Source organism: Calonectris borealis, chromosome 20 (genome assembly GCF_964195595.1).
Source record: "Calonectris borealis chromosome 20, bCalBor7.hap1.2, whole genome shotgun sequence".
NCBI lineage: Eukaryota > Metazoa > Chordata > Aves > Procellariiformes > Procellariidae > Calonectris > Calonectris borealis.
This window is the reverse complement of record NC_134331.1, coordinates 14,278,794-14,292,879: the sequence shown is the minus strand read 5'-3', so window position 1 is coordinate 14,292,879 and position 14,086 is coordinate 14,278,794. Positions and strand designations below refer to the sequence as shown.

Below are 14,086 nucleotides of genomic sequence, written 5' to 3'. Positions count from 1 at the left end.
CTTACAGCAACAAGAGTTTAACTCGCCCAAGTGCAGCTTCCATGGGGACTTCGTTTGCGGACAATGCATCTGCCACCCGGGCTGGTAAGGACCTTGTGCAGCTCCGTACCCCTCCTAGGGTTCCTGCTGGGTCTGAGGACCCACAGTGACACACACCTGTGCCCTGGGCATCCTGCCCACGTGCAGTCCCCAGGCCAGGACCCTGCTGTCCTGTGCCCTGCTCCCGCCTCTCTCAGCACCATTTCCTCCCCACCAGGCGAGGGGACACGTGCGACTGCTCCCCGGCGTCGTCCCCCAACAACGAAGCCTGCATCCGCCCTGGGGATGTGGAGCTGTGCTCGGGCCGGGGAGAGTGCCTGTGCGGGAAGTGCCAGTGCTACTCCGAGGACCTGACGCAGCGCTTTGACGGGGCGTTCTGCCAGTACGACGTCCTGCAGTGCCCGCGCACCTCCGGCTTCCTCTGCAATGGTGAGAGCAGCCCTGCTGCCCCAGCATCCCCCCGTTGTGGGGTGCACTGTGCCCTGGTCTGTGCCGGTGGCATAGACAGGGTGTCCCTGGGCTGGTAGCACTGGCATGGGGAGTTGAGTGACTGGCAATGGGCTGCGGGGACTCCGTGCTTCCAAATGTGCAGGGAGGATGCTGTGGAGTCTGTTTGCAGCCCCTCTGCACCCCAAGGAAAACGGGAGAGCCAGGGCAGCCTGTGAGCAGGGCCAAGGGAGCAGTGCAGCGCTGGTCCCTGGGTAATGCCTCCTCTTGCGTCGCAGATCGCGGTCGCTGCTCCAAGGGCGCGTGCGTGTGTGAGAGCGGCTGGGAGGGTCCGGGCTGTGAATGTCCCACAAGCAACGACACCTGCATCGACAGCCGAGGGGTAGGTCCTGCCCTGCCTGCAAGAGGGACAACCGGACCGGGCAGGGCTCTAGCAAATTGCCCCGATGCCTGAGGCTCCAGGCTGCTGGGAGCTTGCTGACTCCCAGTGCCGCTGCATGTCTACAATTGCTCTTGGACGTCGACTGTCACCTCTTCCCTCTCAGGGCATTTGCAATAACCACGGGAGGTGCGAATGCGGCAGATGCATCTGTGACAAGGCTTCACTATACACCAGCTCCACCTGCGAAATCAGCTACTCCCTGGTGAGGCTCAGCCTGGGTTCCTCTGGGTTTATCACTTCTTCCCATGTAGAGCCTCCGGGGAAAGAAAGCAAAGGAGAGATGAAGGCACATCTTGGTCGGGAGCAAAATCCTGAGCAGGGGTTAGTCTTGCCTGTCCTGCCTTTGGTGGCCAGGAAGGGTCTGATATGGGAGCTGCTTTGCAGCCGCGGGCTTTCTTTGCCCTCCAGTTCACCAGCAGCAGCTATTGAATGTCCATCTGTCTTTATCTGCACACTGGTGAAGGGCAGAGGTTTGAGGCTTGGCTCCTGCCTTGTTCTGATTTGTCTCAAGACTGGAAAAAAAACCTTTCATGGTCTCATGCCTGTTTCCCCATTGACAAACATGGGCTAATCCCACAGTGGGAGTGGAGAAAGCTGGCTTGTTCATATTTTGGGAGGCCACCTAAAACCCTTGGAGAAGATCTAATTGCTGCCCAAATGCAGGCTGTTGGTATAAGAGATTTTGGAGCTGGCTTCATTAGCTGCTTGCTCTCTGTTATTCCTCTTTTCAACCTCGCCCTGGTGCCGGGGTGAGGACACCGCGTTGCCTCTCCAGCTCTGTCGTTCGGAGGCAATGTCCTCCCTCGCTCCCTGTGGGCTGTCTCCTGACTGTCCCACCTTGCCTCTCTGCCCAGGGCTTCCAGGCTGTGTGCGAGAGCATCCGGGACTGCGTTCGCTGCCAGGCCTGGGGAACGGGCAGCGTGAAAGGGAACTGCAGCACGTGCCACCTCCAGATCCAGATGGTGGAAGAGCTGAAGAAAGGTACTGGGAGAAGCAGAGATGGGTGCAGACACGTGCAGTGTGTCTCCCGTGCGCCCTGACCTGTGTGTGTGTGCATGTGGGGCTGCTCCCCAAGCTTTTCCTGGTCCTGATGATTTTGCAACCATGTCCCCTCTCGCTGCAGAGGAGGCCAGCGAGTACTGCTCGTTCCAGGACGAGGAGGATGATTGCACGTACCACTACACCCTGGAGGGAGACCCCACCATCCTCCCCAACACCACCGTCCACGTGCAGAAGAAAAAAGGTGAGCGGGGACCCAGCAGCAGGGGATGTCAGCCTAGGGTCTGGATCAGTAGTGACCTGCTCCACAGCTCCTCTGATCCCCGCTTTGTCCCTTTGCTGTGCCCCTGGGCAGGGTCAGCACCTCCCTGCCCACCTTCCTGCGTGACGGGTTGGTGACACTGGCTGTTACATGAACTGCAAGGAGTGAAGCGTAGCATCCTCAGAGACCAGCATCTTTAGAGATCAGTGCCTTTTCACTGCCAGCACGGGCAGGGATTGATGCGAGGTGCTGAATAGCCCCTTGGGATGTCTGGATGTGAGCAGAGAGGTGGGATAGCTCTCCCTGAACAGCACTTTTTGTTGTGAGCACCAAGAGAGAAGTTCACAAGCTCAGCTGGGCTGCTCCATCCCTCAGAGAGCTGTGGTCCAGCCTTTCCCCTTTGTCCCTGCCTCCCCACTCCCTCCCTGCACACCCCACGCAGAGGGTTGGTGCCTGGGAGTGACGTTGCTGTCGCTTGCAGAGTGCCCGCCGGGGAGCTTCCTCTGGCTGATCCCACTGCTCATCTTCCTCATCCTACTCCTGGGGCTGCTGCTGCTGCTCTGCTGGAAGTTCTGCGCCTGCTGCAAGGTAAGTGCCTCGGCCGGCTGCCCCAGCCTGGGGAGAGGACCAGATAAAGGCCAAAAATGTGACAAATTTCCAGAATCCACCCAGCCTCCAGCATGGCCAGATTGGCAGGGCCTGGGTCCCAGTGGTATCCAGCACCTCTGCTGTCACTGACATGAGTTGCTGTGGGATTTCCCCCACTGAATGGAGGATGTCTGGCTAAAATCAACTTCCAGAGCCCCATCCATCCACTGCTGACCCATCCCCGCTGATGTGAATTCTCCCAACTGGAGACGTGTGGTATTTTTGCCCCTGGCTGCAAAGTGATCGTGTCTTTGGCCATTTGTTTTCTAGGCTTGCCTGGCCCTGCTTCCCTGCTGCGCACGAGGTACCAGCCCTTTGAATTGGGGGGAGAGGGATCTGTAGGGCTCACTGCCTTCCTGGTTGGGGGGGCATGCTGGGGTAAGCATCCCTCCTCATCCTTTCTGGGCTGGGGAAAAGCTCCTAGCAGAGAGCCTGAGCCGAGGAGCCCTTGAGCTGCTGCTCCACTGCTCCTCCCTGCCCCACACCCTGGTGTGCCCTACTGGGAATCCTGCTGCTGGCTCTCTCCTGTGTCCCTTGTAATGCCTAGCTGGTGTGATGTGCTCTCCCCACTCATCAACACCCCTTGCCCACTCCACTCCTGACATCCTGACACCCTTAGTGTGGTGGAAGCCCTAAAGATTCCCCAGAACAAAGTCTCCAGTGTTGGGAAGTTGATTGCTGGCGTTGTCCCAGTGTGCCCAGACCCTGACCCTGCCCCTGGCTTTGCAGGTCGTACTGTTGGCTTCAAGGAGGACCACTACATGCTTCGCCACAGCCTCATGTCTTCCGACCATCTGGACACCCCCATGGTCCGCAGCGGGTCCCTCAAGGGTCGGGACACAGTCCGCTGGAAGATCAACAACAATGTTCATAAGCAGGGCTTCACCTCCCTCGCTGCCACCAACCCCAAAGATCTCAGTGAGTGCCACATCTGAGATGGGCATAGAGGAGATGCTGTGGGTGCCGTAAAGGACACGAGCCCTTGGTGGTGGCCCCCAGCTCCGGCAGCCATAGCCTTACCTCCAAGCCCAGTTGCCAGGGGGGTTGTTCCTTTATCTGCTTCTATCCTGGGGGAAGCTGAGCAGCACATTCCTGTGTCCAGTCTATAGCAGGACAGGTGGTAGCCTTGGAGACCTTCTGACAGCCTGGTCGTGTGGTGGATGTACCCTGCATGTGTCTTAGTCTCATTAGCTTAGTGACTCAGCCTTGATTTCGCTGCCTCATCAGTCCAGAGCCACCACTGGACACTGTTTCCTTTGCTGGATCTGGCAGAGAGCTTCCCAGTCAGCCCTCTGGTTCTCAGAGGGTTTTCTCTGCTGTTGCTATGGGGTTTGGGTGCTAGCGATGCAGGATCTGGACACCGAGTGTCACGTGTGTCCCCGTGCTTCCAGCTTTTGGCTAGGTTGTTTCTCTGACCAAGAAGGAAGGAGTTTGACTTGGGATTTTCTCTTTTCAGTTCCCTATGGGCTGTCTCTGAGGCTGACCCGGCTTTTCACACAGAACCTGGTGAAGCCGGACACCCGGGAGTGCGAGCAGCTGCGCAAGGAAGTGGAGGAGAACGTACGAGCCTGGGCACGAGGGGGGCTCGGGGTGGGACTGGGGGACAGCCACGCTGAGGGGGTGTCTGCAATGGTGGGGAAGGGGGAGTGCCCCTTCCCTCTGAACCCAGACAGCTTTTGAAAGGAAGAAGCAGCTTTTCCTCTTTCTGAAAGAAAGCACAAATTTTGAGATCACAATTGTGAGAATTATCAAAGCATCACGTTGATGAGATTTGAGATGTGCTTCAGGGCACGTGGTCTGAAGCTCCTGTTTGGCTTCAGTTTGCAGCCTCTTGCCATGTCCTGGGGAGAAGCCATGTGGTGGTCTTTGCCTGATGTGGCAGGGCGAGGGAGGAGGACCCGGGGGTGGCCAGAGGGCTCTCGTGTTTGCTGGCAGCAGCATCTGCTCGCTGAACACATCTCTGTTCAGCAAGGGATATGTTGTGAAAGTCCCTCTTGCTCCTTGCAGCTGAACGACATTTTCAAGCACATCCTTGGCTGCCACAAGCTCCAGCAGACCAAGTTCAGGTGAGTCACTGGGAGAGAGACCTCCGGGGGCAGGGTTCCCCCAGGTTCCTGCTGATGAGGGAGTGGACCAGAGGGCTGGGGTGTGAAATCTGGGATGCCGGGAGTGAGCGTGGTCTGTGAGCCATCCGGGTCCAAAGCCAGATGCAGCTGAGATCACCTGCACAGCTGGGTGGGCTCTGCTTTGGACCTGAGGCTGCTACAGACAGGGACAAATCCTGGTCGCATGGTGCTCAATGAGAGAATTCTCACTGACTTCAAAAGTGTCAGCCCTGTGCAAAGTTATTAGTGCCTGGTGCAGGACAGAGGAGTCTGGGGATGCTGGAGCTGAGCAGGGAGTGTTATCCCCTCCCCACGGCTCTGAGCAGACGTGATCTCCCCTGTGGGCATGCTCCTCATTGCATTGGGAAACCAGGGCTGGAGGGAGCAGCCAGGCAGGAGGGAACATGTGATGGGGCCACGGGCTCTGCAGGATGGGTTGGCACCCGCAGGGCAGCTGCCGCAGCTCAGACCTGCACAGGGCTGTGATTCACGCAGAACTTTGTCTCTCCAGATGTGTTAGTCACTCCGATTTGTTTTTTTTTTTTCCCCAGGTTGCAGCCCAATTCTGGGAAAAGGTAAGAGGAACTTGCAGCCTGTCTTGTGCTGCTTCTCCCTCTTTGTGTACACACGTCTGGGATGACTGAATGCCCCACACGCTCACTAGCCCCTCCCGCTGCTATGTGAGATGAGCAACCCTGGCCCCAGCTCTTACCTGGCTTTCTGTTCCCACTGGTCGCAGGCAGGACCACACCATTGTGGACACAGTGCTCACCGCCCCTCGCTCAGCCAAGCCAGAGATCATCAAAGTGATGGAGAAGCATGTTTCCCACGAGGCTTTCAATGACCTGAAGGTTTCACCGGGTTATTACACTGTGACCTCAGACCAAGGTAGGGAGCAGAGCCCAGTGCTGCCTCCTGGCTGTGCAGGGGGCCATTTCCCACTTCTCACCATTGCCCCTTCCCCCAGATGCTCACGGGATGGTAGAGTTCCAAGAAGCCGTGGAGCTGGTGGATGTCCGTGTCCCACTCTTCATCAGGGAGGATGATGACGATGAGAAGCAGCTGCAGGTGGAGGCCATTGATGTCCCCACTGGCATTGCAGAGATTGGACGCAGGCTTGTCAACATCACCATCATCAAAGAACAAGGTGAAGGGCTGCGACCGTGGCATGAGATGAAGGGCTTTTGTGTTTGAGTGTCCTGTGTCCAGGTGGAGTCATGTGGTTTCTAAGGAAGGCACGGTCTGCGTATCTGAGCTCCCCCAGATCACAGACCAGAGACTTGCTTGGTGACTCCTATCTTAAGTCACCTAGGTCTAAACTAGAGCATCTTTTAAAGCATCCAGAGGAGGGTCGTCATCGCTGGTGACAGACACCCAAACATTTGACCATTACAAGTTTAGATGCTACCAATTCCATGGCAGATCCAGGGTTGACCATATGCCTCTGCTGCTCCAGTTCATAAGTTGCTGGAGTAATGTAAAACGTCTTTGCTGTTATGCTGTGCTTGGGGCAGATGAATGTCCCCAGCAGTTTGCCTCTGCTTCCCGTCTGGTTGTTTTGAGCAGGGAGCATGAGTCAGGAGTGGTAAAGTCTCCAGCCCACGCAGTAATATTTCATACACAGTTCACATCCATGGGTGATAGGAACATTGTTCAGGGAGGACACCTGCGTGTTTGTAATGTGATTCTTCATGTATTTGCTCTACACATTCCTTCTCTCCTGCCCCTTCCAGCCAGCAGCCTCATCACCTTCTTGCAGCCAGCCTATTCCCACAGCCGCTTTGATAAGCTGGCCAAGATCCCTGTCCTCCGGGAGATCATAGACAATGGGAAATCCCAAGTCACCTACAGAACCCGGGATCTCACCGCCAAGAATGGCAGGGTAAGAATGATGCTCCTGGCCTTGGCTGGCAGGAGTGGGCAGAGAGGGCTGGGAAGGGACTGACCCCGGGGCTGCAGAAGAGCAGGCTCAAAGGGGATGTGGCTGGGAGAGGGGAGACCCAAGGCTTGAGGTTAGCACAAGGCAGACGTTCCCCTCCACCCCTTGCTCCCTGTGCCTCAGGGACCTGAAAGGCTGCCTGTACCTGAGGCAGAGGGTACTGGCTGCCTCCTGAGCTGTGGGCACTGGGAGGCAAGTGGGGATTCACTGGAAGACGGGGGGAAGCTCTCTGGGAGCCTTCTCATGGATACTGCGGGCTATAATCATGCTCCTCTTCCTTCTCCTCCAGGACTACATCTTCACAGAGGGTGACCTGGTCTTCCAGCCCGGGGAGACCCGAAAGGAGGTGCAGGTCCCCTTGCTGGAGCTGACCGAAATAGATACCCTCCTACACAACTGCCAGCTCAAGCAATTTGCCATTGACCTCCTCCATCCCAAGTACGGCGCCAAGATTGGCCGATACCCCCAGACCACGGTGACCATCGCCGACCCAGGTAGGGGCTGGCAGCCAAGCTGTAGGGAATGGCAGCGGGGTCCCCCGCTGTGGGGGGGTGGGACCCCCACACTGGACCAGCCCACCCCAAGGTGGTGTACAGAGCTCCAGCCCTGCTCCTCACCCAAAAAGCAGCAATGAGGAGGATCCTCCAGCTCCGACTGGTAGATTTGGGCCTCCCTCTAGAGGCATCAGTGGGTATAGACAGTGGGTGGGAAGAAGATGGATAACCTACCTTGCAAGAGGAAATAGAGTGGATTCTTCATTCCTTTTCCTTGGGGATTTGAATAAAAAGCTATAAAAATAGGGGAGAGATGAGACTTGCTGTGAGCTGTGCTTGGTGGTTCCTGTGGCTGGACAAGCAGAGCTGTAAGGGTTGTCATCAAGTGGGTTGATAGCATAAAGGTATTTTAGGGTACTGATCATGGAATACTGCGGGTACAGGAAAGTCCGTTGTCACTGGACCAACCAGAACCACTTCAGGGGCAGGCACTGGGGCTGGAGAGGCTCCAGAGAGCTCTTGGTTGGACTTGGTGGGTTTCCAGGAGAAGCAACTGGCTGACTTGAGAAGGCTCTGCCCATCTCTGTCTTTCTCATGGCTGCACAAGGCAACTGATCAAGATGTTGAAGCATTATTAAATACGTTCAGACACAGCTAAAGATTTTCAGAAGCAAGAAGGTAGTCTCTTCATTTCTTCCTACCTGGGCAGCCTGTGAGAAGCAGCAGGAGGCGCAGGACTTGGGAGTTCTGAGCCTGACTCTCATGGCTGCTTGCTGTGTGGCTTCGGGCAATGTCATCACCAAGTGCCTCAGTTTCCCTTCCCTACGATGGGGATCTATGCCTCAGAAATCCTTTCAGAGGCTCACTCAGGATGGCAGGGCAGTGCTGGAGAGAGGCACACTTCCTTCTTTTCCTTCCATGTGGGGGACTAGCACTGATAGGACCTTTCTTCCTCATGTCTGCAGAGGTGGTGGATGGTGTCCCCTCGATGACTGGCCTGAGCCAGGTCTCCCAGTCCCCCAAAGGCCGCCTGAGTGCACCGCTTAATCCCAATGCCCATGCTCTTAGCTCCAGGGAAATCCGCTTCAGCTGGTTTCCTCCACCAGGAAAACCTCTGGGGTACAAGGTAAGGGGTGAGTGGATCCCGGGGGAGGGTGTGGGTCCCATCCTGCGGGTGTTTCAGGCACACAGCCATTTGTGCCGAAGGGATGGGGAGAAGACACCCAAAGGAGGGAGCAAGCTCACCCCTTCTGGCCCCCTCCATCCTTGAGCGACCATTGCTGGCTGGTTGTGGGATTTGCTGGGAAGAATCCTGGCGGGCTTATCCCCCTTTCCATCACTTACCATGAAATGCCCAGACTGTTCTGGCCTCCCGTTTCAGAGGAATGGCACAACACCCTGGCTTTCCCAGAGCAGAGCTAATAAGAGATGGGGAATTTCTCACCCATTACGGTGAGGAACCGAAGGAATCATGGCTTGCTCTTGCTTTGCCAGGTGAAATACTGGATCCAAGGGGACCCCGAGTCAGAAGCCCATCTCATCGATGTTAAAGCACCATCAGCAGAGCTGAGTAACCTCTACCCCTTCTGCGACTACGAGATGCAAGTCTGTGCCTACAACGGCATGGGTGAAGGGGCTTACTCCGACATCATCCACTGCCGCACGCTTGAGGATGGTGAGCGACTCTGCACTTTGCTTCCCACCATGTGGGAGCAAGTTGGTGCCTGTGGACCTGGCGTGGGATCAGGGCTCCAGCCCTGAGCTTCTGATGGTCTTGGGGACAAGCACTGAGCGGCTCCCACTGCGACCCAGCTGTGATCTGGGGAGCTCTGGGCATCTGCGTAACCTGGACCTATTGTGGTAACCTGGACCCTTTGCTCTTGCCTTTCCAGTCCCCAGTGAGCCTGGCCGCTTGGCTTTCAACGTTGTGTCTTCCACCGTGACGCAGCTGAGCTGGGCTGAGCCTGCAGAAACCAATGGAGAGATCACGGCTTACGAAGTCAGTTATGGACTCGTCAATGAGGACAATGGTAAGAGCTCATATTCTGACCCGGGCAGTCCAGCCAGGCTGAGAGGCTGGAGTACACTTTCCGCAGGCTGGGCCGGTCCCAAGCAGCAGCAGAACCAGAACAGCTCCAAGCATGTTTCTTGTGAAAACTGGGATCTGCAGGGGTCACTTCTTGATGGAAGGATTACAGAAAAATCACCACTCAGGATTTAATCCTGCAAAGCCCGGAGCGCTCTCAGTTCCCATTCACTTCCATAGTGTTTTTTGTTGGTTTTCTTCTTAAAAGCTTAGTTCATGGTCTAGACCTAGGGCTAGGGTGCCAGGAAGGTGCTATTTGGTGACACACCAGCAACAGGAGACCTCTGCTGTAGGTTGACTTCAGCATTCAGTTTGGGAATGTCCGCAAGACGATGTCATGCCTGCCGTGAGCAGCCCAAATAGCTGCTGCACCTTGTCCCAGAGCCAGGCTCTGTCCTGACACCAAACCTCAGCGAGCCTGTTGGCCAAGGGTGGGGTGCTGTGGGGGCCTCTGTCTCGTGAGCTTGTGGGTGATAGGCATACCCGTGTTTGCAGTACCCATTGGCCCAACGAAGAAGGTGCTGGTTGAAGACCCAAAGAAGCGCATGGTGCTGATAGAAAACCTGCGGGAGTCCCAGCCCTATCGCTACATGGTGAAGGCCAGAAATGGTGCTGGCTGGGGACCTGAAAGAGAAGCCACCATCAACCTTGCTACGCAGCCCAAGCGCCCGATGTCCAGTGAGTTGCTGCCCTGCCTGGGTGGGGAGCAGGGGGGGCAGGAGCAGTGCTGGGGAGTGCTCCCCATCACCCCAGCTGCTTCACTGCACCCTACCCCCTCCACTGCACCAGCCACCTTGGCCAGCCTGAGCGTGGGAGGCCTGTGTGGTTTTGAGCTGCTTGTCTAATGGCACTTTCCACCTCTCCTCCAGTCCCCATCATCCCTGATGTCCCCATCATTGATGCAGAGGGAGGTGAGGACTACGACAGCTACCTGATGTACAGCGCAGATGTGCTTCGCTCTCCAGCTGGCAGCAAGCGTCCCAGTGTCTCTGATGATTCAGGTATGTTGCTCTGAGTTTTGCAAAGGTCATTTTTAACATTCATTTTCCTTAACAACAGCTTTCAGCAATGAGCTTCACTGCTCCTTTCCTCCTCACGGAGATGGGGAGATCCAAGTCACAGAGATGGTGGAGATCAGCCTTTCCAAGGCACAGAGGCTGCATCCATGGGAACGCTTGACTAGTCACAGTGTAAATAAGGCCAGTGCCTCCTTGTCTTAGCCATGAGGCAAAGAGAAATCTCAGTGTGGGGTGGGAGAGGAGCTTTTCATGGCCCTCCCTGCTCATCTTCCCTTCCTGTTCCCATTTGGCTGGACCACGAGAGTTACTGTCACCAAACAAGCACTGGCACGGCACAGACCTCTGAGTCCCTTGTCCCTTGGCCAAGCCAACAGGAGGGAACTCACCAAGTGCTGGGAAGGCACTGGCCTCTCTTCCTCCATCACTTCACTCTCTGAATAAGGCTGGCTCCCTTGTCTTGTACTGGGACAACGAGGGGAAGATGGGCCATAAGTGAAATGATGAGGCTTGTCAGTAGGATCTGGAGGGTCTTCCCTGGGGGGGTTCTCCAGGGCCTGGGATCGAGGAAGCAAGTCCCTGGTCCTTTCAGAGAGCAAGGTAATGGGAACACCAAGAGTCCGACCATCCCGAGCGCACATCAAGGAGTGAGGAAACCTCTCCTGAGCAGAGGACAATTGTCGCAGACTCTTCTTGACAGGGACAGACGTGTGCTGGGACTTCAGTCTTGCCTTTTGTTGTGATGGCTAGAAAACAGCCCTGGGGTTGAGGACCCCATGCATGTCACGTTCCCTCCATCTACCAGTCACATGATGGTTGCACCGCCTGAACTCATCAGCCAACACTTGGCGAGACGGGCTGTGAACGGGTGTCGTTCCCACTGGCGCCTGCCCCTTCCCCTCCCCAGCAAGCAGCACGAAGGTGGTGGGTAGCCCACTCTGTCCCCTGCACATCATGCCAACACCAGTGCTTGCGTTGTCCCAAAAGGCTCCAGGTGGAAATATGTGCAGTTGCTGGGAGAAGACTTGGATCTTCGCCGCATCACCTGGAGGCTCCCACCTGAAACCATTCCCCGCCTCTCTGGCAGCAGCCGCCTCTCCTCGGACACCGAGGGTCTCCTCCGCGAGGAGGACAGCGACGGGGCTACTGGCAGCCTGACGAGGAGCGGGACCCCCCGGCCCCAAGCAGGTGAAGGACGGCTTCGTTACAGCACTGAGTGTCCTGTCTCGTCCTGCTCTGAGCTGAGGGGCCGGCAGCTGGGGTCTGCCCCAGTACGTGTCCCCTTCCTCCCCTCGTGTGCCCATCCTCATGTTGGCGTGATGCACTGTTCACGTACTGTAGTCTGCTTCAAAACCTTTGTCCTGGTGTGTCTGCTCACAAGAGTGTCAAGGTAACCCCCGTCTCGGCATGGACTTGGGAGCCTGCTAGCAAGTTGCTTCTACAAAAGGCTGGATCTTCAAGGCAGGAGCAAACTCAGATGATACCTGCTAAGTGCCACCTCCAAGGGCAGCTCCTCACCTTAATTAAGTGCCCTGAGCTTCTGGGCAGATCTGCTGGATTGTTAAAAGCTACTCTGTCATGGGTAGCTGATCTCTCCTGGCCTGCTGGGAAGGGATGGGGGTTTGCCAAGGACCAGAACAATGGAGCAGAGTTTGCTTTTCAGATCCAGCTGAGACGGGATCCAGAATGAGATTTGGAGAAACCGCCTCCATAAAGGGCTGTTTTTCTTCCACCTTCTTTTTTAATCTGAAATTATAAACCTGTGCTTGCGTCAAAGGAGAGATGTAAGAGAACATGGCGAGAACCACAAGGCAGTGCCCCAGCGAGGCCGAGGTCCGGAGTTACCTTGGGCACCGTGGGAGTCTTTGGTGCTGGGTGTAGAGCAAAGTCTTCATTTACCTGTTTGTTTCCCCGTCATCGTGTTGGGTGGTTGTGACTTGTTCTAGGTGTAGCTCTCCAGAATGACCTTCCAGAGTGGCTGAAGCCAGGATACAGCCAAAGCAGGGTGCACCTTGATGCCTCCTGCTTCCTCCCCATGGAAACTGGAGCAGCAGCCCTGTCCACAGCCACGTTCTTCATGGTGTGCCTTCTTTCACAGAGCACTTGCTGAATGGCCGGGTAGACTTCTCCTTCCCTGGCAGTGGCAGCGGCACACTGACGAGGACAACGAACACCAGCTACCACCAGCTGAGCTCACACATGCAGCAGGAGCACAGAGTGATGGGGAGCTCCTCACTGACGAGAGACTACTCCACGATGCTGATGGGACACGGTGAGTACTGTCCTTCCCTTCCTCCCCCGTGACTGTGTTTGGACCCACGCCCTTCAAATCCTGTTGGAGTGAGGACTGTGTTCACAGCTAAAGGGGCCTATGAACCAGAGATCTGGAAGGTCATGTCCTCACCACTGACGTGTAGGTGCTTTGCTTAAGTCTACCCGGCTCCCAGACCGGTTTGGAAAGGGTTCCCATCCCTCCCTTCCCTCAGGAAAGGGAGCTACATCCTTATCCTCACACTGCAAAACACTCCGGGAAGAGCGCGTGTCTCTTCTTACTCTATCTAGCAGCATGGTTGCCTTTCAGCTCCAGGCGTGTACATCAGCTGACAGAAGGTTTTTAAAAGGTTCTTCAAATCTGAGCCTTAAAAAGTCATCTCTGCAGGAGCCAGCACCTGGGCTGAACCCGCTCTGAAGTCTCCAATGGTGTTTTTCTCTCTCTTTCTCTTGCACCACTTCTGTAGATTACCCAGGGAGACTCCTCCCTCCCATCCGTGAAGATGCTGGGAGGACAATCCCACGGCCCCGGGATATGGGTTTCAGGAGCAGGGCAAAGGTGAAGGGTTACTACCCCAGCACTGGCTTTCGGGACTCTATAATCATGACTGATGGGTCCGCGGGGATTTGCAAGTTCATAGGTACAGCTTTGTCCAGTGTCTCCTCCCAGCCATGCATCCCATAAAACCCAAGCCACTGGCCGTCCATGAGCTGTTGCCATCCACCGCTTGCCCCAACCCTCTCTCCATGGCTTGCTGCGTGCCGCACTGATCTTCCTCCTGACCTGGCCTGTGCCTCCATCACACCACCTTTCCATTTGCAGGTGACTTCAGCTGTTTCAACCCACCTGGGCTGATTAACACTCACCACTACTACCACCATGCTCTAATGAGCTGATCAGCTCATTGTCCCCATCCTCTTCATTCCTAATAAGCTTGTTGTTCTCAGTCTTACCCCACAGGCCTTTGGAGGACTCTTGGGGAGAACATGTGCTCCATACGAGATGTCCCTCTGCAAGCTCCTTGGCCAAAGCCAATGTCAATGAGGGGCTTCATTCCCTGAGTGTCACCTGCCTGGGAGGCTGCTGTGCTCGCCATGAGCCTTGTGTCCCAGTGGGCTGAGTTGGGGGGGAGCCAGGAGCACCCAGTCCTGGTCCCATCTGTCCCCATCCAGTTGAATAGTTTCTGGAGGTGTTGGGCTGCTTTAGCGGTAGACTAGGGTTAATCTTAACAGAGCCTCATCTGAAGATGTCCATGAAGCGTTTGGGAGACTGGACAGGGTGCTTTGGGGTGAGCTAGATGGGCCACACACAGCACCCGGGCCCCTGCTCTGGTCTCT

The 14,086-nt window shown here is 56.1% G+C and overlaps 1 protein-coding gene across 4 annotated transcripts in view; it reads left to right on the top strand.

The window, feature by feature from the left end:
* ITGB4 (integrin subunit beta 4) overlaps positions 1–14,086 on the top strand; it is a 39,363-nt gene that overhangs the window by 19,412 nt on the left and 5,865 nt on the right. For 2 of the 4 annotated variants that reach the window (XM_075169995.1, XM_075169994.1), the window contains 23 exons: positions 8–84; positions 257–468; positions 765–868; positions 1,032–1,130; positions 1,783–1,909; positions 2,052–2,171; positions 2,671–2,777; positions 3,108–3,141; positions 3,567–3,755; positions 4,294–4,397; positions 4,845–4,903; positions 5,494–5,517; positions 5,682–5,830; positions 5,910–6,089; positions 6,676–6,824; positions 7,171–7,375; positions 8,341–8,501; positions 8,870–9,050; positions 9,268–9,405; positions 9,957–10,139; positions 10,331–10,462; positions 11,465–11,665; positions 12,576–12,749. In XM_075169995.1, the coding sequence (XP_075026096.1) occupies positions 8–84; positions 257–468; positions 765–868; positions 1,032–1,130; positions 1,783–1,909; positions 2,052–2,171; positions 2,671–2,777; positions 3,108–3,141; positions 3,567–3,755; positions 4,294–4,397; positions 4,845–4,903; positions 5,494–5,517; positions 5,682–5,830; positions 5,910–6,089; positions 6,676–6,824; positions 7,171–7,375; positions 8,341–8,501; positions 8,870–9,050; positions 9,268–9,405; positions 9,957–10,139; positions 10,331–10,462; positions 11,465–11,665; positions 12,576–12,749 (3,109 nt within the window). Of the gene's footprint in view, positions 1–7; positions 85–256; positions 469–764; positions 869–1,031; positions 1,131–1,782; positions 1,910–2,051; positions 2,172–2,670; positions 2,778–3,107; positions 3,142–3,566; positions 3,756–4,293; positions 4,398–4,844; positions 4,904–5,493; positions 5,518–5,681; positions 5,831–5,909; positions 6,090–6,675; positions 6,825–7,170; positions 7,376–8,340; positions 8,502–8,869; positions 9,051–9,267; positions 9,406–9,956; positions 10,140–10,330; positions 10,463–11,464; positions 11,666–12,575; positions 12,750–13,215; positions 13,390–14,086 lie in introns of all 4 variants that reach the window. The other 2 variants (XM_075169997.1, XM_075169996.1) reach the window with 2 other exon arrangements.